General features: G+C 34.8%; 1 protein-coding gene across 1 annotated transcript; it reads right to left on the minus strand.

Moving 5' to 3' along the window:
- Positions 1-3,421: 3,421 nt before the first annotated feature.
- DDX43 (DEAD-box helicase 43) lies at positions 3,422-25,075 on the minus strand. The gene is made up of 16 exons (XM_070954486.1): positions 24,769-25,075; positions 22,080-22,135; positions 21,507-21,639; positions 21,028-21,171; positions 19,753-19,834; positions 17,152-17,308; positions 16,953-17,071; positions 16,327-16,437; positions 15,658-15,799; positions 13,142-13,242; positions 9,466-9,553; positions 8,777-8,904; positions 7,734-7,843; positions 6,235-6,373; positions 4,826-4,913; positions 3,422-3,535 (listed from the first exon to the last, which is right to left on the minus strand). The coding sequence occupies exons 1-16, from the start codon at positions 25,073-25,075 to the stop codon at positions 3,422-3,424; spliced, it is 2,019 nt and encodes a 672-aa protein (XP_070810587.1).
- Between the last annotated feature and the right edge of the window lie 1,237 nt (positions 25,076-26,312).

Genomic DNA, 26,312 nt, shown 5'->3' on the forward strand with positions numbered 1-26,312 from the left:
TCTCCATTTTCAATCCAATCAGAAATGTATCTACCAACCAATCAATTGACGAGACTGCAGTGAATCAGTCAATACCTGACAAGGAAGACAGTGCACTTCTGGGTGCAAATATGGGATAACCCAGCGAAATACAACAAGGACACAGCTTGGTTAAAGGAGGTGAATAAGAATTTAAAAAAACTGAAATGAAAGAACATATAGTAACAACAGAAATGGTAGACAAAAGAACAAGTAAGATTGAGAATTGGTCAGCACCAAGTAAAGATGAACTACATGTTTTTTGGGTGAAACATCTGACTGGTCTAACACTCGCTGGTTGCCAAGCAGTTCAACAGCATACTGCAAGGGGGCGAAATTGAAAAGTGGCTAACATCTGGCAAAATCTACCTGATAATGAAATATCCAGTAAAAGGGGCAGCACCAGGGAACTACAGACCTGCTTATGGCAACTCAATAGCTTAAAGCTATTAAAAGATCTGCTTTCTGTACTCCTACAGTTCTGGCCCTAGCACTATGTGAAGGGGTGGGCTCCCATTACTCCCCTCAGCTTCTGCCAACCTAGCAGTTCAAAAACATAGAAAATGCAAGTAAATTGGGTGGGATTCTACTCGTTCGGACCAGTTCAGGCGAACCAGTAGCTCTGACAATCATCTGGGAGCGAATCGGTTCGCTCTGATGATCAGGCCGGCCCTCCCACCTGCCCCTACACTTTACTTACTTTTATATTCTCAGCTGATTGGCGCGGCAGAGCGGATTGCCGCGCCTCAGCTGTGTTACTCCCAAATGATAACACAGGTGGTTAGTATTTGTAAAATTGTGTACGCATGCGCAAAGTGTGCGATCACCGAACTGGTTGTTAAACTGGCAGCATTCCATCACTTATTTACTTAGTAAATAATAAATTTAAACTATTTTTTTTTAAACTTAGTAAATAATTAGTAAATAATAAATCACTTATTTACTTAGTAAATAGATAGTACTCCGGTAGGAAGCTAATGGCGCTTCATGTGACAGCAAGAAGCTAACGATTGCCAGACCTGCCTGAATGCAAAGCGAAATCATTGGAGAAAAAGTCCGGGATGACGCCAACGTTCCCACAGAATAATGTTAGTCACTCTGTATGGAGCTAGTTCGCCCACTGCATGGCACCTTGGATAGCGCGCGGGCATGAATTAAACAAACTAACAATAACATTGTAGACTCCCTAGTACTCAATGTACAAATGTTGTAAGCTAAATAAATAAAAAGCCTGCTTGCCAACAACTTTCAAATTACTAAATGGTGTGGTAGCTGATTCAATCCAACACCATCTACTTGAAAACAAACTCTTTCCACCTAAACAGAAAGAAAATTGCCCTACAGCATTAGATACAGAAATGGAATAATGGACTGCTTCAAGCAGAACTAAAGGCCATGTATAGGAAGACCAGAAAAATAATGACATGAATCACGTCCTTCATTATTATAGTGACATTGACAGACTCTATTTACCAAGGAAAATAAATGGGTGTAAAATGTTATAAGTACATCAAATGGTTGAAGAAAAAAGAGCATTGGAAGAAAATCTGAAGGACTAAAGATCCATTGAAAGAGTAAAGATCCTAGTATACAAGGAAGACTTATTGAGTATTTAATCGAGACCAAATTGGGCTACAAAAATGAACATAAAGAACAAATGAAACATGGGAAGACAAAGAAGTGCATGGTCAGCACATTTAAAATAGCAGGCAAAGCAGATAATTACAAGGGTCTGGCAATGGCTAAGAGCAGGAAAGTTGAAGAAAGAGATTTGGGGCTAATTCTGGCTGCACAAGACTAAGCCTTAAGAACAAATGCATACATAGCCAGAATTCAGAATACAGCAACGGACAGCAAATGCTGCAAGAAGATTGCACAAACTGACTACAAACAATGGCTTGACAAAAGTAGCAACAAAGGTGCATTGCAAGAGCTGAAAGAAATACAATTTGTCTGCAGCAAGAACAGGTGGGACCATAAAATGTAGAAGCTAAAGTGCTCTGGGACTCAGAATTCAAACAGACAGGCAGGCATCTGCCATATAACAAGCCAACTGTCGATAAGAAAGACAAAAGAAGTCTGAATAGTGGATGTGGCAGTACCTGGAGACAGTAGAAGACAACAAAATACAAAGACCCACAAATAGAAATAGAACAACTATAGTAAAAGAAAGCAAAAGTAGTACTAACAGTAATAGTCCTGTTGGGTGCAATTGCAAAACAACTGGAGCATCACCTGGACACCATCGGCATTGACCAAATCTCCATCAACCGATTGCAAAAGGCTGCTTTTACTCACAATAGCTTACATCCTGTGACAATACTTCTAAAACCATCAAACATTAACTTCTGCCTATCTCATGTCTCTTGGGAAGGACTCAATAGATGGATGAAAATGCCAAATCCAGTCTGAACATCTGGCTTATTCCTTTCTCCAGGACAGTATATGAAATTAGCTTCTTCTGATAACTGATACTCCTGGTTTGCTACCCAAACATCAAAATTAGAAGACATGTCAGATCACAGAACTCTTGAAATAAAAACTTATCTAGACATTCTGCGGGGGGTGGGGGGGGGGAGACTAACTTGGAGCTCTTTCCACAATACTCAATAGGGATCAAAATGATGGGGGATTCTTTCCTTGTTCAGTTTTTGCAAAAAAAAACCGTCACCAGCAACTTTGCCAAAAGAAAGCAATGAGTGGGAGTATCGCTACTGGTCTATGGTCAAAACATTAAAATTAGCAGGGACATCTGACTTGCAGACCTCTTGAAATAAAATGAAATGCACAAAGAACGATAAAAGTGTTCTGAAATGATTAGAACTGCATGAGATTAGAACAATCTGGTGTGAATTGAAAATGTTTAGAATTTGAAATGTTTTTCATATATTAACATAAAAATGAGTTAATTTTAAAGTAAAGTTGGGCAGGGGAAGATCTGTTCCCGTTACGTCTCTTGAATCTGACAATTTATTTCATAAAAATAAGAAATTACTTTTTAAATCAAAAGCATGAGTAGTTTACAAGGCAGATGAGGCAATCTTAAACCAATTACAAGGCACCATAATTTATGGCTGGTATTAAAGAGGAGGAAATATTTTTGAAGTAACAGTTAGTGCTTTTTAATATTCTCTGCCAAAGTGAGACAATGTGATCAAATAAATTCCAGAGTATGTTACAAAGGAGTTTTATTCATTTTTTTCAAAATAGTCATCATAGTATCACAGAATTCAAAGCAGTACAGAGGATATTAAATTGTTTTAAATCTGGTACCAAATAGTTTGAGAAAGACTGAAAAAGCACCTTTCTTGAAGAAAATCAGGCTTCATAGTTTTGTTGTAATAGCACAAAAGTCATTTTACTGAATTTCCCATAGGCACTAACTATAGTGTTTCCAGATAGCCTAGAAACCTTTCTGTGGCCGCCCCCGTGACCTTCCTAAACCATTTTCGATTTCCCTTTTCAACCGGAATTGCTTATATCTTTCAGCCATCAAAATAAGTTCTTCAGGAATCACCTATTAAAATTAGATAAATCAACAATTAGCCATTATTACATTTTCAATTTCTACAAACTAAAAAAAAATCATGAAAATATTCTATAAATCAGTTTATGTAATATATATTCTATAAATAATATAAATATATTCTAAAATATTAACAATCCTGTTTGCATCAGGTTAAATTAGATTTTAGTATTTACTCCTAAACATGCACATTGAAGAAGCGCTCTTCAGTAGTTGCAAAAACAGAAATCAACTTGATACAACTCATCTTTAAAAAAAAAAATCATCTGTATCTTAAGAAAAGCATTTTGTGTTTTGGAGGTCTTTCTGGAAAATATGGAGTATATTGAACTTCTTGGCTATATCAGAAGACTTTTGAACTCAGAAGTATAAATCAGCTATCTAAGTTCCTTCTAACTTTTGAGCAATTTCCTCCTGTGATATTTTGTGAAGACAATTCAAGGCTACAAGGGTAGGAGAGGAATATCTGATGGAACAAATTATCTTCCATTTGTGGAAACAATATATTTAAACCAGGAAATTCATGTTACTGTTAAGTATAAAGTGTTATACTATAATATAGCACTGCAATTTGTAGTGAATATGAAAATATTTGGTAACAATTTGTGATACTAAAATTTGCAAAAATGCCTATCACAATTTTAAACTATAAAATGTAAGATAAAAACTATAAGCTAGCACTTAAAAAAACAAAAAGCAAATTAACACATTTTGTAGTAGCAACAGATTTTAACTATAAGCTATTCCATAATACAGCAAATATATTTCACAAGAGTTTTAAGTTCAATTTTGGAAATATCCAACTAGATTTTTATTCATCTCGGTGATAAAATCGCTTTGAGATTTAAATAATCTCAAGGGATTTAAAATCACCATTTATTCTACATTCACAAATATAAAACCTGATAGGCCCTTATTGTGGCTGCCCAAACCACATCTATGCAGGGTTATCAGAAATTGATGATGCACAGTCTGTTTTTTACCTTTTTAACAAATATGGAAATTACAGTGTAAACTCTGAAATAGGCTTCTTTCAATTAAAAACAAAACGATTCAAAACCTTTTGGAACTGATCTCCAACACTTCACTCACTACATGTATACCATGGCCTTACACATCTTAATCCTTGTCCTTCCCTCCTATATATATAATATAAACTACTCAAAATAAAAATTTAAAAATCAATTTAAATGTGTATTTAATGTTTTATATTATTTTAATCAAATCAGGGTAAAAGGAACAACGGGAAAAAAGTAGCAACAAGCTTAGTTATAATATTACCTGGTTTCCTCTTTTTAAAATGTCAATCAACTCGGATGCAATTCGCCAGTCACTCCTTGTGACAAGCGTTATAGCTTCTCCTTTGCGTCTATGTAAAAGCAAACTAAATAAATAAATAGCTCATATCTGGGTTTTCTTTAAAATAAATTTTTGCTTAACATCAATCCAAACATTTCCCCCAAATAAAATGGGGTTTAATATTTCTGTAAGAGACTCCCTTTTATAGACCTGTATTGATAATTTATTAAAATGTTCTATTTTTAAATCCATATTCTGTCTTTAGACTTTTAAGTAATAAAAACTGGTTGCTCCTTTCTGAATGATTGAAATTGCACCAGTAGTAATTATCACATTTCTCCTCAAGTAGCAATTAAGCAGATTATGGAAGGAGAAGAAAATATACATGTTATCTTTATAATTTATCCTGTGCATAAACAGAAAAACAATGTCTTACTGCTAAAAAGGATCCATGTCATCATGAAACATCAAATGGATAGCTCCATTTTTAAAAATAGGACTATCAACATTCAAAATGTGGGGGTGGGGCACGGCAACGGGGACAAAATGGCAGATTCAGCCACCTCTGCCAGAGTGGGTAATGAAGACGAACATTCTGGAGTAAATGGTATTTTGGAGACCTTTAATGATGGGACACCTATAGAACAGGTTTCCATTTAGATCCTTGAAGCTCCAAGTGATTAGTTAGAATGGGTAAAAAGGGAGTTTATAAAAAAGCAATCCATCTTCTGTTCCTTTCTGACAGCCCAATCTATTTACAAAGGTAAAGGTTACCTCTATTCAGTTGTGTCTGACTTTAGAGGACGGTGCTCATCTCTGTTTCTTAGCCATGGGAGCCAGCATTTTCCAAAGATTTCCATGGTCATGTGGTCAGCATGACTATGTACTGAGAGGCATGGAATGCAGTTGCCTTCCCACTTAAGTGGTACCTATTTATCTACTTGCATTTGCATGCTTTCGAACTGCTAGGTGGTAAGAGCTGGGGCAAATAATGGGAGCTCACCCCATTGTGCAGTGCTCAGATCTTGAACCCAGGCTGTCAGCTTTCCAGATGACAAGTTCAGCATCTTTAACTGCTGAGCCATTGTGCCTCCTCTACTTACAGCAGGATCCTTAACTCTGAGAAAAACATCCTTACTAACAGGAATATGTTTTCTTTCTCCTCTCATTTCCTTAATGAGGAATGAGTTGGAATCTCATTCCAACTCTTTGGAATAAATTATTTTTAACAGGAAAAAGATAAGTTTGTTCAGCTGATGAATCCCTGTCGAGGAGAGACTGCTACATTTCCCTATACTCTAATGCATCTGATATAAGAGACAAGAATATGCTGAAGAAAACATTCATATTTTCTACTTGGTAACATAGAAACAGTTTAAAGTTTGGCTTACCCAGCTCGTCCAGTACGTCCCACTCTATGAACATATTCTTCAATGTTACGAGGAAAATCATAATTAAAGACATGCGTAATATCATGCACATCAAGTCCACGGGAAGCCAAATCTGTCGCTATCAATACACGAACTTTGCCTAAAACAAGCAAAATAAAAACTGGTAATTTTTCACAATACATTTGAATGAAGTGTTACTTTTCTGTAGTTTTTCCAGCAGCTGGTACTTATGGAAATCTATTCCCACTTTGATTGTTCCAGACTCTAGTATTTTTTATGGGAACACTCACCTTGTCTCTTATATACACAGTTTGAGGGACAGACCTTGCTAATTCTCAACATTAACACAGTGGATCAAATTTGAAACAAACTATAATCAAAGTCAAGATGGCCACGTTGAGAGAGGAGAGAGAGGGGGAGATGGGGGAGAGAGAGAGAGGGACAGAGAAATCCTTTCCAAAGCAGCCAGTCTCTGTGTCTTTTTTTTTTTTCTTGCATTCCCCCAGGGAGATTGCTTGCACTTTTCTTTCCCAGCTCGGAAAAAGGAACTCAGGGAAATTCTCCGAACAAAATGAAAAAAGAAGTGAACAAGTACAAATTGATTTAAATGATGCAATTTGGTTAATGTAGATTGTGACTGTCTAATATCCATGGTATGAAAAGAATGCTCCATTGAAGTAGCAGAATCCAGGAAAAAAAACCCACTAAGTATTTTCTGACATAAATGAAAGACAGAGACTTTTTTTGGGAAGGGGGGGAAACCATTTGTGCTGTAAGAACATTTTGTAAAACTCACTTGAGTGAAGAGAACAGAGTCCATTAGCACATCTTACTAACATGCTAGCAGGGCTGGCCTTACCATCGAGGCAAACCTAAGTTTTTCGGGTTTCATATTGCATAGTTAACAGGGTTTGCCTACAAATATTATATTTGTTTTAATAATGGCTAAAATAATTGTTCATTGGAAAGATTCATACTAATTGATGAGTGAGGCTACAGTGGTTGATCAGAATTAAAAGCTTGGCCAGAGATTCACTCATTATAGATGGGCTGATATCTGGTTTGGCCAGTATGGGCAAACATTTTCTATAAAAACTTTTTTTGTAGATCTATGCTATCAAGCAAATCCACTATCCTGAGTTGTGTCTTATTTCTTAAAAGGCATCTCAAATCTGTGATGTAATTAATAGTATTCAAATTAGATCTGGGTTAGAAAGAAAAATGCATGGCCCTGTCCTCATCAATAGCACCATTTAATATGAAAAGATCAGTCCTGCTTAGTATACAATTTATTTCACAAGTTGTTTAATATTATATGATTCTACATGGAGCCCCAGCATTTGTGTAATTTTAACATCATAGTTTTTAACTTGGATTTTACTATTAATTCTCTTTGAAATCTTTCTAAGTTGCTCAAACCCTGTAATAAAGATCTGAACTTGAGTTTATGTGTTTTGATAATTACATAATCACATTATGTTAAATTGATTAATTATAACCTTTTTTGAAATCGTCCAAAGCTTGTTCACGATCACACTGTTCTCTGTTGCCATGTAAAGACTGAACAGGAATTCCCTGAAGTCCAAAATCACTTGAAAGGTCATCAGCCCTTTGGAAAAAAATTAAAAGCAAAGCTAATACACAGAGAAAGATTTTTTAATCCAATTAATGTATCAATAAATATTTATAGAACAGTTAGAATAAACATTCAAACTTATATCAGGTACCACATATGCCAGATGACTCATTTTATTTCCTAAATATTCATACTCCAATACTAAATTTTACTTTTTATTAATTTATTAAAACAATTACTATTTTTTTTTAAAAAAAATCACAAGATGGATATCGTGGAGATAATTTTAGGGAGTGGTATCACTAAACAATCAGAGGTTGAAAAATATAGATGATGTGTGGCAGAACTGAAATATAATTCATACTGCAAATGTCAGAGAAAAAAATGCTACTGCTAGAATAAATCCTCATTGATATATATATATATATTAGATTATTAGAGCTCTTTAGTAACAGTATAACGGAGATAATGGTGTATAAAAAAATCTTTCCTTTTTGTAGCGTACCAGCTTTCTTTAACACTGATTCATAACAATATCCTAATTATGCCCCACTAATGTTCAATGTTTAATAAGCATATCGTACTGCTAAATATTTTTAAATTAAATTAAAATTATGGTTTGAATTTTGATATTTGGAAACATTTTACCATTTTTGCGTAACATAATTGTTTCTGACTATTAAGAAAAAGTTCATTCCCAAATGTCAGTTCTATTATTATTACTATTATAAAGGGAAAAAAAAGTCTGAAGTGGTAAAAACCACTTTAAAGAGCATAAATTTAATTTAGCTAAGTATACAGCACATGCTTTACTCTAGAAAGTTTTAATCTTAATGCCAGTTAAATATTAAAAATAAGAAGTGATGAAAAAAGGTATTTCTGGGGGAAAATTGGTAGGTGAACTACTAGACTAGACAGAATGTTTGTTACAATTTAAGCTCATTTGTGTTAAGTTTTTCTACATACGTAAGTTTCTTTCCCACAAAAATGATGGCCTTGTCATCAGACTTCATAGTATCAACGAAATGATGTGTGAAAGCTCTTTTTTCTTCTTCTGGAATAACAATAATCTTCTGTTCTACTGTATTGACTGCCTGTAAAACAAAATTTATTACAAGGAAATATGACTGAAAAATAATGGCTTATAGTATATATTGTCAAAGCTACTTATACTGTAAGAATTGTAAATACTCAGATAATGTGCAAACAAAGGAGAACATTTAAAAGACTTCTGAATAATATGCATGCTGTTTAGAAATGACAGGACATTGCTGAAGGACTATTCCCCAAATAATTATTTTATATATTTTTCATTTTTATAGTATAGTACTGAAATTACTCAACAACTTAAACTTGTCAGCAATTGACAAGTGAAATGACATTATTGCATGCACTCAAACTAGTAAAATGAGAAAAAACAAAATTATGTAATTTATCTAAAAGGAAAGTTAGTCAGAAAGGTTATCTAATTTGAAAGTTTTTCACTTTGAAATTTGTTTTTAGTGTATTCTTTTTAAAGCAGGATATTAGTATGTTATTTTGGGTTATTCTCACTTTCTCCAAGAGTCTTTTTTCATATATGCATAGTAAGATCAGACATTTTTGGTATACATTAATTATGGATACGTACAATATTAATGCTCAGCACAACTCACCGCTAAATCTAGAGTTCCAACGTATACAATCATTGGATCTTTCAAGTATGATTTTGCAAGACGGCGAACACCACTTGGCCATGTAGCACTGGTGGAATTAAAATAAAATGTTTTTTTAAAAAATTAAGATTATTATTTCCCCTATTCTAATTCTCTTGCTATTTCTATAAAAACACTTATCAATCCAGCTGCATTTAAAACTTGCTAAAAAAATACCCCCAAGAATTTCATTGCGATTTGTTTAACTTTTTGTTCCATGTCATGGCACCTAGCATCCTTCCATCTCATAAACTTTTTCTTCCATGCATTCATTCTTTGCATTTATAAAAAAAAATTCTGATTTAATTTCCAATATTTCTTTCAAAGAAATTAAAATAGCTTTTGAATTATCCAAGCCCTTTTATTTATTTATTTTATTATTTTATTTATTAAATTTATATACCGCCCTATTCCTAAGGGACTCAGGGCGGTGAACAGCGAACGATAAAAATACATGTAATACAAACGTTAATAAAAAAAACCAATTAAAATATACTAAACACTCTGGTCCTAGATAATTCAAGACATCCCAGTTTAAAATAAAATCAAAAAGCAATATAAAGGGAAAGTTAGGCCAGGCCGGCCTGCTGAAACAGGAATGTTTTGCATTTCAAATTTACAATTCAATATAGTGTGTTATATATTGCCCAAAATTACATAATAAACTTAATGACTCTGGACAACTGATCATGGATACGTCAATTAATTGAGAAAAACAGACACCGGTACCTTCAGAAATATGATACCACCATTCTACTTCCATAGTGAAAGGGGTCTTATTACAAAGGAAATAAGATATTGCTGAGGAAGTGAAAAATTAACTCTTGTCTTAGAAATGAACCAATCTATGTTAGCATGAATGAGATCTTTATTTTATTTATTTTTCACATTTCTGTATTGCCCATCTCCCTCAAAGAGGGGCTCTAATTGATGTATAATAAAATGTTAAAATATAAAATAGCATAAATAAAAGTTTTTAAAAATTAAAAAAAAGTAAGAGGTGGCAAGGCAAGGGGAGGGATTTCAGGGGACTAACCAACCTCATGGCTGCATGCTTCCCTGAGTTCCCCTGCAAGGCACAGCCATCCATGTCTTAACTCCTTTTTGGAAACCAGGAGAATAAGCCTGTCTGTCTTACTTCCAGGGGAAGAATATTCCACAGGGCAGGGGCAATGGCAGAAAAGGATCTTTTTAACTACACTCACAAGTTGGAATTCTTTAACCAATGGGGTATGCATCATATTTTTCCTGTCTGATATACCTTCAGAGAGGGGTTTGGATCAGAAGAAAGCACCTGCTACTGACAATTTAGTAATAAGAAATATAGAGAGAAGTAAAGGGGGGGGGGGGAGAAAAAGAAAAAAATATTTTGAAGATCTTAATAGAATGATAATGAAATTTATATGGCAGGGGGGAAAAACGAGAATCAATATGAAAATGTTACAAGATGCAAGACAAAGGGGAGGATTTGGACTACCAAACTGGAAATTATACTATCAAGCACCAGCATTATCATGGATGAAGAAATGGATTGTATTAAGAAATACAAGGTTATTGACTTTGGAGGGGCACGATTTACAATTAGGTTGGCATGCTTTTTTATGGTACGGGAAAAATAAGATGCATAGCTATTTTCAAAGACATTTGAAAGGAATGCTTTATTATTAATATGGGAGAAGGTTAGAGAAAAACATCTGAAAATACCAACATGGCTTTCAATAATGGAAGCATTAGTACATCCAAATATTATTAATATGGGGAATATTAACAGATATAAAAATATTTTATCAGAAAAGGGGGAATTGAAAACGAAAGAAGAACTAGTAGAACAAGGGATTGTTATGGCGTGGTATACACAACTGCAAATACGATCGAGATATGAAATAGATGCAAAGTTATATGGTTTTTACTTGGAGATGACAGAATTGGATGAGATACTCACAGGAACAGATGAGAAAATGATTTAAAAATTATATAGTTATTTACTTGGGAGTTAAATTAGAAGAAGAACAAGTAAAAGAAACAATGATAGCATGGGCAAAAATTTTTGGATATACAATAGAATTAGATAAATGGCAGCAATTATGAGAAAGAAATTACAAATTAACAATGGCTACAGCATATAAAGAGAATTTGTATAAAATGTTTTATAGATGGCACATGTCACCGGAAAGATTGGCAAAAATGTTCAAAGATAAATCAACTAAATGTTGGAAATGCCACCAGACATCGGGATCGTACTATCACATGTGGTGGACATGTCCAGAAGTGAGAAATTATTGGGTAAAAATTCAAATTTGGTTAGAGAAAATGATATAGCAACACATTGATCTTAAACTGGAGCTGTTCCTGTTGGGTATCTTACCAGAGAAATTTAGTAAAGAAAATATATATTTGATTATAGAATAGAGTAGAGTAGAATATAATTTTTTTTATATACATGTAATAACGGCAGCAAGAATGGTATTTGCACAAAATTGGAAAGCAGAAAAAATTCCTACAAAGGGAGAGCTAATTAAGAAAATATTAGAATGTGCAGAAATGAGTAGATTAACATTACCAATTAGAGGTAAGGAAGAATCGGAGAATTACAACATATGGGGGCAATTTTATCAATGGATAGAGATTGAATATAGACAATAGACAATGTAAAAATAAGAAACATTGGAAAAATATGTTGTAATACATTAAATTTAAATGTAAGAAGAAAGATAAATATGTACTAAGAAATTAATAAATGTTGAATATGACACAAAAAAATTTGTACCCAGATGTTATACTGATTGATGAATTGTTTAAAAATAAAAAACCTTATATATAAAAAAAGAAATATACAGATAAGTGTTTACAACAGATATATAGACAATATGTTGACTTACTTTCCTAATGTGAAGATAATGGATATGAGAACCCCTCTTTGAGGGAGCTGGGTGGTTAAAAAATGTGAAAAATAAATAAACAAATAAAAATAGTCTAATAGATATTACTATAATAACAGACTTCAATGGATAGTTAAAACTGCAAAAACAACAATTGCAATCAGCCTGAAGGATCAGTGTACAGATCCTTCCATTGAGGATCTGTACACTGCATGAACCAGAAAGAGGGCTGAGAAAATAACTACAGACCCCTCACATCCTGGACATAAACTGTTTCAACTTCTCCCCTCTGGGTGCCACTATTGGGCATTGCATGCCAAAACAATTAAACACACAGATATTTTTTTCTCCCTGTGCCATCACTTTGCTGAATATCTAATTCACACAGCACTGTCTTAGGCTTAAAGATATTTACCCCCTGTATCACTTGTTGAATCTCACGATTAATGATCTATGATATATATGACCTATTGCTTGCTGTTTATATGTACACTGTGAGCTTATGCACCGGAGACAAATTTCTCCTGTGTCCAATCAAACTTGGCCAATAAAGAATTCTATTCTCTAGGTAAGGAAACAACCACATGGTGTCAACTACTCTAGATGTGACAATGGCTATATGTTTTCAATTTAAAATGAAAGGGCCACAAAGAGATATACAAATTTTTATTTGCAAAGTGATATAAAAGAAATTATCTATTTTCTGCATAGCACATATTTAGGCAATAATATCCATCAAAACAAGTATTTTACCCTACCTGGTCATAACTGTTTGTCTATCAGGACGTACATCTAACAGTATCTTCATTATTTGAGGCTCAAAACCCATATCCAACATTCTGTCTGCTTCATCCAATACCTGTGAAAAATATGGTTAACTATTGTTGATTTCAATGTACATGATGAAAATTATGTAACAATCTGAAAATTACTAATTGTAAACTATATTTCTATATTTATTTTAGTGCATATGTTATCTGAGTTAGTTGCATGTGGTCTTTGTTGTAGGGCTTCTTTTATTATTCTTTGGCTCTGCTATCACCAATAATATCACCACCTGTTAGTATTTGTAAAGTCTTTAAACTCTGGGTAGAATATGGGGATGTTAGAGGATAGAATAGACATTTGTATAACAGGACCAAAGGAATAAACTGACTCTTTAAAATAATTAAAAATGAATTTAAAATATTTTAATAAATTAATTACATCAATACTACCCTACGCCAGCTCTTAAATTATTCCTAGTCCTGTCTCCCTGTTAGGGGCAGGTATTCTCTGCCTTGGACTCCGTGCGTCTCTCATTTCAAATCCCTCCCTCCAGTTTTCTCCTCCTGTTGGAATATAACCTGGGAGAAGGCACTCAGTGCTGCCACATTTTAAGTTCACTCATACATCACACAGGGCTGAATTCAATTTTCTAATTGTCACTAGGCCACCATCTACTGGAAGAACAGATTATTTATTACCAAATTACATCTCATCCTCACTTTAAAAAACCTGGATGACCCTTTACAGAATATCAAAGAATGCTTGCTATTTTCATAGGTAAGATTGTTACCAGTTTTAGTTTTAGTATGTAACTATATGTCTGCTAAAAACTCAACTAACTCATTACATAGCTAAGTGACACAGTTGTAAAGCATGTTGTCACATGACCATGTCAATTTACAACGGTAGTTCCAATTGCAATTGTTAGGCAAATCCTGCATGGTAGCAGTGTCCTGCTGTCACATGATCACCACTTGAGTAACATTTCATGTCAAAAGCACCTTGTTCAAACAGGTTTGTTAGGACAGCTTCACTTCTTGTATCACACCTGACAGTCCAATTTAATAAGCCTTATTAACTAAATATATAAGTTAGTCTGAAGAGGAGATTGAGTTTTTTTAAATTAGGAGACTGACTACAGAAATTTCCAGGAGAGTTTATCAAATTTTGTTCAGGTTGGATTGCAGTTTGAAAGGGCTGGATTCGAATCTGGTCTTAGACAAGTATTACCTAATTACTTTTGCTCTAAAAGTTTGTTAGCGGTCTTACTCTGTTTTACTGGACTACACTAAATCTGCTCTTTTGGTCTTTGAAAGTGAATAATTTATTTTTATATTATTACATTAATATTCAAAAGCAGTAGGTACATTTGATGAATGTTTATTCAGCAGGCTTTCCTACTTTGTGTTTCAAGCTGTACAAAACATTTGTTATTTCAGTGCTTTCTTCTTCCCTATAGGATTGTTGCTGGATTATGGTCTGTTTTTTATTAAATCTTGCAATCTGCAATTTGTAGCTTTTTATTTTTTGATCTTTTATATAAGGCAGCATAATGAGAGTTGAAAACATGTCATGACAGCCTTTTTATGAATTGAACCATGACACATTCTATGAATTCTATTTGTGTCCACAAACAAAAAAGATTGCAGAGCCTTGCTGCAGTTGAGGTGTTTTATATAAATGTCACGCAAATGTATGTATGTATATATACGTTTGTCTATCTGTCTAATATCTGGAAGACCTACTAGCAGAACAGGCAGCAGAACAAAAAGGCATTAACTACAGTTAGATTTAAGATCGAATCTGGGTTGGTCACTGGGACCAGAGATTTACTCTTCCGATAATTAATATCAATGTATGCCACAAAATAAATATAAGCTAGTTTTAAATGAATATGTTACCTGTTTGTACCACTGGTAACACAGATCTCAGTGTATGGTTCTAAAGTCAAAACCGCATCTTCACAAAAAAATTTCCAAAGATAATAGAAAATTAAGGGCATAAGAGACAAAAAAAACCCAGACCAATAATTAGCAACCAGGATCACTTCTAGGGAATGGGGAGGTAGAAAAATGAAGAAAAAAATGGTACTGCAAACTATGGAAGAAAGCATAGCTAGTTGGTCAAAACACTGAACAGATGACAATGTTTTGCTTCAGGTCTGCTTTTACTATTTAATTCATTTAATTTAATTTTACTTCTGTTTATAACCAAAGTTGCATTCACCCACACATAAAAAGAAGGAAACAGTAGCCAAAGTGGTTTGGGCTGGTAGGGAAAACAGCTTTAGAAAATATGCACAGGGGTTCATTTTCATCTCAGCAAATAAGTGTAAACTGAACATGTCCATGGTTATATAATGTTGGCTCACTATTTAAAAGGAAAACTGGAGGAGAGAATAGCAATGAATAGACGAAGATGAATAGATGAATAAAGATGTTCCAGCCAGTTACCAATATATGAATATTTTAACATTCCCACCTAATACATAATGGTGACTACTTGCCAAATATGTTATGCTTCTCAGATTTATGAAACTGTTCATTTGCAGGTCATTCAATCTGCCAGGAGTAGCAATAACAATGTCCACGCCTTTGGTAACCGTATTGATCTGTCCTTTCCGATCTCCACCACCATATATGCAAATGCTAGGAAGAATGTTTATTCAACATTTAGAACTGAACTGACATGCTCTATGTATTTTAATATTTTACAGTTTTCAGAAATTTTATAAAAAGACTTTCATGTTTTACTTTCCTAAATAAGAGCAAAGGGAACAACAGTTGAACAAGCCCTAAGATATCCTTTGTGTGAAAAACTTGTTTAAAATTTATCACTAAGTGGAGTGTTGTTTTTTCCAACGTATTGCTGATTTAATTAAAATAGGTTCTTCTTTAAGTTAAATCTAAGAATATAACATTACACATAAGAAAGGTATAGGGTGATGGTAAAGAAATTCAAGGTCTGTTCCTGATTGTCTATTCTGCTTTTCCTAATAGTTTTGAATATACTGTCAATAGTTGCTAGATTTTGGTTAGTTATAACCACTCTGCATATCAAAATAAGATAATATAACTTTAGAATACAGCTTAACCTTTTAGCCAAATCACTCTAGAGCTCAAGAAAAAAAAAACCCACCCTAATACCTGCCAAATAAGAGGATGTGGATTAGTACCTTTTAATTCCTTTATAAGAGTATTTTAAGCACTCTGCTTCAACTTGAAGGGCTAGTTCTCGAGTTGGAATGAGAACCAGCATCCCTGGTCCATTGCGTTTTTCTCTAGAACTGAAAAAAGTACAACTTCTTTAGACAATCAACCTGAGGATAGCCTCAGAAAAGAAAGTTAGTGACAATGGAAAGAATAGAGGACACCTAAGAATTTCAGTCAGTCCCATCACTCACTTGGAAAAACTCAAGAGGATAATTTCCAATTTAACTTGCATCCAAACATAATTCAGCTTTAATTCAGATCACAGTAAAGCCATACTCCAAAGCACAATTGCAGAAAAAAATAAAAAAAAGCATACATAACAACCTAATTTACAACCTAATTATATTGTTTGGATCATGACGGAGTCAGTGGCTCTGTTTTCCCTGGCAGAGGGTTGCAGGAGGCCATTGCACCTGGAAATGGAGCTTGGGAGCCCGTTTTTGCTGCCAGAACACTCGAGCCACCAAAGGCGCTGACACTAGTGATGTTGAGCGGGCCATGCCCCCCCCCCATGCAGCCCTCAATAAAATAGTTTAACACCCCTGCATTACGATATAATAGAAGAAGTTTTATCTCAACATGTTCTTACATTGGTTGTGAATCCAAATGAATGAATCCAGGCATTAAATAAGCTAGTGTCTTTCCAGTACCCGTCTGTGCTATTCCAATGAGATCAAATCCTTGAAGTATGATTGGCCAAGCCTGTGACTAGAATAAGAAATTCAGTGAATTTGCTGAAATGTAAACAAAAATGGTTTCACACTAATTAGATCATAAAGTTGAAATACCTGAATTGGAGTAGGCTTCTCAAAACCAACTTTTTTAATATTTGCCATAATGTCAGGATGATGTTTAAAAGCATCTTCAAATTTACAAACAGGATTAGGAATACGACGTTTTTCACCATCTTTCAAATCATCACATGAAATACTATTGTTTTCTTTTCTTAAATAAAAAACCAAAGTCAAAGAAACAATATTTTATATCAATTTTTGATATGAGTACTATCAGTTTATGCCAGATTAGGAAATTTTATGCACATTGCACAAATTTATTCTGGACAATTAAATAAAGATTTATAATCAAAATCAATGAGAAAAGATGAATTAAATACTATATGTTTTAGTCTAAAACTTTTAAAGTAAGATATAATTCTATACATTCCTTTAAAATGTTCTGAAATCAATAGTTGGTGAGGACAGAACAAAATGTCTGAATGCTTCAACTCTGAAATGTTTTGCTTACTCCTAGTCAGTGCAAATTCATCTTATATGTGCAGATGCTTAAAGTATTTGTTTTTAAAAAGAATTCTAATAAAAATATACATAATGAAAACATTGTCTATTCTTATAAGATTGCTCAGTGTAATACTATTAGAAAAGTTATAGCCATTAAGTCTATAATAACTCTTTATATGTACATTTAAAAGGCTCTATTTCTGTTAGAGCCATCTGCAAATGGTTCTCCAAAACTGAACTTTTCATCCTAACTTTGCTTAGAGTTTATATTTGGGTATATATAGCCAAATAACATATGATACTGATTATGCCAATCAATAATGCTCAACATACCAATAAAAATTAAACTAGTAGTCTGCTCTGTGAGAGAATGATTCAAACACACTGATTCTCACCAAAAACTGTTCCCCTCTGCCCATTTAATCCAAAGGCAGAAATGTGAAAATTTCAAAGTTTTTTTTTCATTTACTATAAAAATCTGTTAAAATCTAAAAAGTTTCTAATAAATGAGAAAAGTTTCTAATTTGGAGTTAGAATTTGGAATTTGTAGTGCTGCTGAAAACTCATTCAGCAATTACGAACATTTCACCTAAAGTCAAGGTTAATTATAAAATGGCATTTTTCATAAATGTTGGAGAGAGCTAGAGAACATAATTAAAGAATCTCAGTAGATAAGGTTCTGTCATCCTGAAAACACCAAGTTTTTTAAAAAAATGATGGGTCCTGAAGATGCAAACAATTCAGATACAAGGTTAATTATATAAAAATAAAGAGTTTTTTATTTTAAAAAAAATCTTCCCTTCCGCATCGTGCAAGAGCAGCCTCTAGTGGCCTTTATGGATAAATTCATATGTGGGCTTTTCTTACTGAAAATATACGTAGTTTGGAAATCAAATCTACAAATTATGGGGGCTTCTGTTATCGTTCAGTATCAAGGTCTAGTCTAGTTATAGTTATGTTTCTTAGATGAGGAATTTGAAACAATATTTTGTAGCTTTTATGAAAAGCAACTTATTTGGCATACCCTAGAGTGGTCCTAGGATACCTGGGGGGGGGGATGTCTCCCAAAACCCTCTCAGGGACCCCAATCAAAATTATTTGCCAGCCTATAATGAAAAATATTACAATATTAAAATTCCATCAAACAATTGTGAGAAGCAGTAGTGGCAGTGAATGTGTAAATTTTAATTTGGTAAATATCGATAATTATAACTTTTGCAAACAAATGGTTTGATCAGGATATAGTGGCATTAATAATATTTGGTTTTCCAATCCAAAATACCAGAACCTGAATAGTATGCTTTAATAGTGGTGATTAAGATACTTGGACATTTAGTTATCTCTTATGTATATATGTACTTCCCTTTTTAAGATGAATCATGAAATTATGGCTTTACTGATATAGATATTTGAACCCACTAAAAAAAAGGTAGGAATAAATGGAAAAAAAATCGTAATAAATAATTGTCTTCAACTAAAAAAACCATTATTCCTAACAGTAAAACTTCTCAGCCTAAAATATATTTAAAATACTTCTGTATGTTGATTCATTCATTTCTGATGAACAAATGGAAGACATTTTTGCACAAAATATTTCTTCCAAATATTTTGGATCTCCCTTTGATTAGTTTCCATCTGTTGCTTCTTGTCCACACCCACACTGCATACTAGCACACTATCCTTCCAGAAATTTTTAAATCACCCAGATAATTTTTGGAGAAATTATTGAGATTTTTGCTAATTAGATATCTAGTCCTTATTACTACATAATATGAATGTATAAATATTTTTTGTATTAACTGTATTACTAGGTACTATTATTAGTAAACTTTAATAATTAGTCTAATTAGCTACCCTAATCAGAATAATAACATACAAATTTGATAAATAAAAAGTTGTTCCATGGCTACAGTTTTTAGCTTACATAGTGCACATGCCAATACTTTGCCAAAAAGAAGTGTCAACAGAGGCAAACCGTTTTACTATACCACATATATTGGAAATATAGAAATGGCCCATTTTGGTTTCATGGTAATTATCCAGCCATATCTTTGAAGTGTTAACTAAATATTTAGTAGACAACTCCAGATCCAAATATCTAAGAGACCTCAGTTAAATATAAAGCATAAATTTCCTTATCCTAATTCTTACCGCCACTTATCAACTTCTTCTTGTGACATAAAAGCGATGTTTGGGGCTTCTTTGTAAAAACACTTTTCAAGTGGAGGCAAATCTGTTAAACGTAACGAAAAGTTGTTATAAGAGCACATTGTAATTTACAGTATTTTAAAAATAAATTCTATTCATGAGTTAAATCTAACAACTGCAGTGGGGTTGTTTTAGAGAAAATAATGTTTTAATATGGCTTGCAAAAAATTAATATAAATATGCGGAAGTTTAAATTTCTTTTATATAAAAATGTAGGGAGATTCATTTCTAGGTCTCTTTCTCTGCCCATTTTGCAGTTGTGGTCTATATTCACTTTTATCTGATCATTCCCTATGCACCATCTTTTTTGTCTCCCATGGTCATTTTCACATAGCATTACATTTATGCCAAAAGAGAAGCATATATGTGGATCAGGTGTGTAACACTCATATCAATTTACAGATTATACCCAACTCTACCTCTCTTTTTCATCCAATGCAGGTGAGTTGGTTGGTACCGATAGTCCGAAGTTACCATGGACCTCCTTTGGAGTACTTACATCATCATTCTAAAGTTCCAATGGCCACCCCCCCTCCCATGGTCACGCGACTGCATTTATGGCTGTTTTCCAGCATCCCATGATCACATTTACCTTTTTGATAAAAACTAACAGTTACCTCTGGTTTTCGGCAAAACCAGCCCATAAGAAAGGTTGATTAACGACCATTATTTAAAAAAATTATAAAATCAGGTTGGTCACAAAGCTTACAACCATAATGGGTAGGCTCATAATGGATATTTCAAGCACTTGGCAACTGGCTCACATTTATGACTGGTTATATTGTCCCACAGGCCTATGACAATTTACCCATTTGGAAGAATGGATTCAGTTAACAACTATGTAATTCCCTTAATGAATTATGAATCAACCACTTATTATGATTGATTTTGCAACCATAATAATGGTTGCAAAATCAAGTCCAGTCATATGTTGTCTTCATTTATGACCAAAATTCTTGTCCCAACTGTGGACATAAGTTGATAACTATCTGTATGCCAGTATTTCACCATAGAGGCTTACTGCTGGTCTGTTTCTATTGGGTGTCAATGGGCTGACTTTGACCTTTAAAACCTTCGATTGATTAGAGACAGGTTATCTGAAGGAGCACCTTTTATATGTTTATCCAAATCTTAAAACAAATGACTTTTGATAAATAATTTACCTTGAAGGCTACTAAGGTATCATTCATTTAAAAAAAAAAACCTTATTACACTAACCAATCCACTTCATGGCTTCATATTTAGCTTTGTTTTCTCGAAGGGAGGCCCAGTTAATTGATGGTTTTGGACTACTGACTTCAGAACTGATAATCACAGATTGACCATATGAAGTATTTCCAATCTCCTGGTATTTACAGGAATCTGTCAAAACAAAATCAGGCTCCAGTTATCAAAAGTTTCCTATCAGATTGCCAGGCAATTTAAATGAAGACAAATCTAACCCTAGAATCATATAGAAATTGCACCTCAGGGTCACCCAAAGACAGTCTTTTATCAATTAAAATATATATTTTTTAATATTGAACAGCTTTAAGAAGGGTGGAAATTTTTTATCCACTATTATATACATTTTACAAGCTTTCGATTTATTACTGCTTAACAACGAAATGGCTAAATATTTTTCACTATTAAATCAATAAATTTAATTTTCTGAGATGCCTACATATAAACATGCACACCATGTTTTTGAATCTTACCTTTAGTATCTCTTTCTCCTGTATTGTTTTGATTATACCTTTCAATAAGATTGTCAATCAGCATTTTAGCTTTGGTTTGTTTATCTTTTCCACCAAATATCTTTACTTCAGCCTCATAATTTCCCTTTATAACCTAAACACAAGATATTTAGATTAGGAATTAAAACTTAGAAATGAAGCAGTCTACATACTGTAATTGTAGTGATTTAAAATAAATGACTTAAAACATTTACAAATACCATGTTTCCCCGAAAATAAGACCTTATATTTTTTTGAACCCTGAAATAAACGCTTGGCCTTTATTGCCATGCACTCAAAAGCCCAATTGGGCTTATTATCAGGGGATGTCTTATTTTGGGGGAAACAGGGTACTTGTTAAAAGATTTATGCACACATAAGAATCATTTAACAGAGTTAACTATTTAAAATGTATATGCTTAGTTCTCCTTCCAAATTCTTAGTTATTTCCTTCATGACAGGATATTAGGACTGAGTAATAATAACAAAGTAACTTGTGGAGTTACTTGGATCATTTTTATCTCAAAGAAACTGTCACATGTTAGAACATCTTACTTGTATTTTGCAACCTGATGATTCTTCAAGCTCCTTAATTTTAGTTCCACCTCGACCTGTTGTAAAAGAAATAGATTCATATGTATCTTTTAACATGCATATTGCTATTGACAACACTGCAATTTTTTAAAATCAAGAGAACAAATGTCTACAATTCAATAAAACATTGATATTTAACAAAAAACTACTTCACACACAATTAACAAAATGCTTTTTTGTAATAGCTACTTAAATTTATAAAATGGTTGCAGCAATAATATGCCAATTTATATAAAAATGGCTAAATGAATTTCCTATGACATTCATATTATTCTTGATATGAAATAGTCAGATAATTTGAGCTCACTGACAACTATCAGAAATTTGATCTGTAGTTGAATTTATAAGCACTAGAACTAATAAGCTTTGTGATGAATCAGGTTTGCTTTTTAAAAAATAAAGATAACTGTTACACAAGCGTGTTCTCAGGTTCAGCTCATGGTCACTTACTCACTCACAGGCCTGGAAAATTGCCACACTCAAACTACTTTCAACTCAACATTGAGGCACAAACAATTCTTTATAATACATGGACATTTAAAATAGCAATCTTTTACTGATTATAAAGTATATCTATTTGCTCTTACTCTCTCTCTCTCATCCACATTTATCCAAAGTCTACTAGGCTGCTAGGCACTAGCCAGAGGGACAGATGTGACTCAAAGAGTGGGTAGGTTTCAGGACCCCTTTCATCCCCCAAGTTATTGCTTTGTTGGTGGGAAAGGATTTCCCATGCAGGCCCAACTCCTTGAGACTTGGAGAGGGGCTTGCCATGTGTTCAGACTAAATTTTCATCTTTTTGTTTCCTTAACAAAAAAAGGATGTTTGTTACATCCTCAAACCTCCACAGCTTCAACCTTAAACTGTCTACCGTGGACCTCCCCCCATTCCTAAGAGGTCCGTAAAGGGAGCCTGCATAAGCACACCACGTGCCTACCGTCCCTATCCTACTGTCCCCATTTATTTGTACTCATTTCCTGTGTTCATGTCCATGTTTATACTTATACTCATTATCTTGTTACATGTTTAGCAAACTATATAAAAAAAAAAAACCCAACCCCCCCCCCCCCAAACTTCCTGCTTTCCCTGAGGGAGCTTTTCCTGGCTTTTGTCCTCTCTTACCTACTTTCACCACTTTTAGGTATGGTGGCTTTAGCCTAGTCTCACACAACACCCATTTCTTTCACACACACCTGGTTCCAAGCCAGGAGAAAGAAGCAGGACCCAATGAATTTGGCAGCAGGCTACAGGAAAGGTGGTCTCCATTTATATATTTATATCTATATATTTATATTTATTGAATTTGTATACCACCCTACTCCCGAAGGACTCAGGGCGGTGAACAGCCATAAAAATAAAACATGGAAGTACAAAATTTAAAATAGAGATAAAACAAATTAAATAAATTTGGCTGAACCAAATTTATCTAGGAATCAGAAGTGAAGTGATTCAGCATCAGTTCAGCTGACAACCTGGCATGGGGAGTAGAGTGGTTTTTATACCCTTTTGGACCTGAGATGGAGATGCCTGGTGGGCTTATTTGATTAGATTAGATTCTGTATTCTAAATGTCCTTATCTGGTTTTCTGGATGATGGTCAGCTTCAAGGCTAGCCTTGGGGAAAGGTGGGGAATGTAAATTCTGTGTGGCTTTGTGTTTACTGACGTAATCCTTAATCCCATTAATTCAGCCTGCCTCAGTCTTCTAATTGGGGTTACTAGAGGCCATTCTGGCTGGGAGGCAGAGTTTGCTTCAGCTTCTATGGATGGTCTTTCTCTGCCTTCTCTGGGGGCATGAAACTAGAGGGGAGGGGGTATCCTATGATTCTTCCTACAATGCACTGCAAATTGTAGCATCCATCTTCCAACAAATACGTTCTACGAAGTTAATTCTGGAGACATAAAATCAATTTGCTAGTAATTATTCTACAGCACTTATGTCTTCCTTATCCTTTTTATCAACTAAATCACAAGCAATTTTACGAGATAAATATTTGTAAGCTGTGCAAAGCTTTGTAAGCAGAAAAGTTTTGAGGCACATACAACTAAGGGAGGCTTCTTAAACTCAGTGACTTCCCAATGTTTTACAAATTCAGGTCCCCAAATCCCGGGATTAGCATTTGAGGGAAAAAAATTGAAAAGCAAACTCTAGCAAAGGCCAAGTGAGGAAAAGCTGCTTAAGAAGCCACCCAAATCTTAACTTTTCATCCACAACCTGCTGCAACCACTTTCATTCCTTTTAGCTGAGGGTTACATATTCAAGCCCAGGTATATATCATACTGACAATGGTTTGCTTGGCTTCTATTCAGGGCATTGCCCAGCCGTGTTTCCAAACAAATAAAATAAAACCAACAAACCACGGCTAAGTCCGACATCACATTAACTCGACTTTTTTTTTTTTACCGAGGAATTACTCAATAGATTTTAGACGCAACAGATTTAACTACCAGTCCTGTTTAGAAACAGTGCCACTACGTATTCCTTTAAGTGAACTTTGGGTCAGTTACTCTTCCCGCTCAGCCCAACGCACCTCACAGGGTTGTTGTTGTTGTTGTTGTGAGGAGGGAAAAAAGACGGCAGGAGAATTAGGTCTGTTCGCCGCCTTGAGTTATGTATTGAAAAGGCGTCAAACCACAATAACAACTACCTACCTATGACGGTGCCGACGAGAGCATTATCCAGGGGGAAGCACAACGGGGGCGATCCCGGTCGCTGCCTTCCTCCTCCTCCTCCTCCTCCTCTCCCTCCTCCTCTTGCCCGATACTCCAAGGTCCCAGACTGGCGGGCAGACGGCGGCCGCGAACCCCATCTGTTCCCGCCGCGTCTCTCTTCTTTCTCTTTTCCCACCGGCCGGGTAGAAGATCCGGCCGTCCCCAACGAATACCATTCGCTCGGGGGAAGCTTGGTGTGGGAAGCGCGGGGCTGGTCCTCTTCGCCGTCGGTATCCCAGTCAGACATGGCGGGCAAACGACTCGAACCAAGAAGAAGCCGACACTGACGCGCCGCCGGTTGACTTTGCACATGAGGCGGTTTAGCGCTCGCTGCCCGGCAGCGGCTCTGATTGGCCGGCGCGTCAATGCCGGCGGGGGATTGGCCAAAGCGCTTCGGCCTTTGAGCCGACGGTTCCAAATCGCTGAATGAATGCCCCGGGGTAGCTCTGAAGGCGGTTCTTACCAAATTTGGGACGGAGTGTTGTGGTGGGGACTACGCCGAAGTTATCGTAAAACAGCAGCCACCGTTACTCGCAAGTAAGCGCGTGGATGCCACGTTCACCTCGCTTCTAAGCAAGTTTGAATTCCAGAATAAGTAAGGGACGTGCATAAACGCACCAGCCTGCCTACCGTCCCTGTCCTAATGTTCCCTTTTTTCGTATCTTATTTCATGTATTCATAATTATGTTTATACTTATATCTGTTATCTAATACATGCTTGACGAAAATAAATAAATAAAATAAAATAAATTTCACGTGGAGGATGGATTGGGACACGTGGATTTCTTTTTTTTTCTAGTTTCGGCTTCTTCAGCTCTCCCGAACAATTCGCTTTAGGTTTAAGACTAACTTTATTGTCACTTTGAATGCAACTAATCGGCATATATTAAAATGACATCTCGTTGCATGCAGCTCTCAAACATAAACATGACAAAATGATGATGTTTATCTGGGAACAAATCTGACTGAACGTGAGGCGGTTTTTCTTGCGAGTAAACTTGCCCGGAGGACGGCTCTAAAGGGGGTATCGCTGGATAGCAGAAAATCAAATTATTTAGAATGTTTTTTTCTTCCATTGAAGAGGATCTATAAAGTCTCCCCTTTATTTTCATACCTACCCGGTGAGGAGAGGCATTTGTCCAAGAACTCTGAAGAGCGGTTGTATGTGTGTGTATATATATATATATATATATGTGTGTGTGTGTGTGTGTGTGTATGTATGTAAGTCTTTCTCAAATTTGATGTGCCTTAGATGCTTGGGGACTTCAGTTCCTTTAATTTTTTTTTTTGCTTGGGAATGCCAAAGATGTATATATAGAAGATGCTATAGTCCTGGATCCAACCAAGGCCATTAAAGGTAGTCCTCGATTTATGAGTACAATTGAGCCTAAAATTTCTATTGTTAAGTGAGTTTTGCCCCATTTTATGACCTTTCTTGGCACGGTTGTTAAGTGAATCACTGCAGTTGATAAATTAGTAAGCCG

This window comes from Pituophis catenifer, unplaced genomic scaffold (assembly GCF_029215685.1).
Source record: "Pituophis catenifer annectens isolate HBS135680 unplaced genomic scaffold, rPitCat1.0.hap2 SCAF_1, whole genome shotgun sequence".
NCBI classification, from domain to species: domain Eukaryota; kingdom Metazoa; phylum Chordata; class Lepidosauria; order Squamata; family Colubridae; genus Pituophis; species Pituophis catenifer.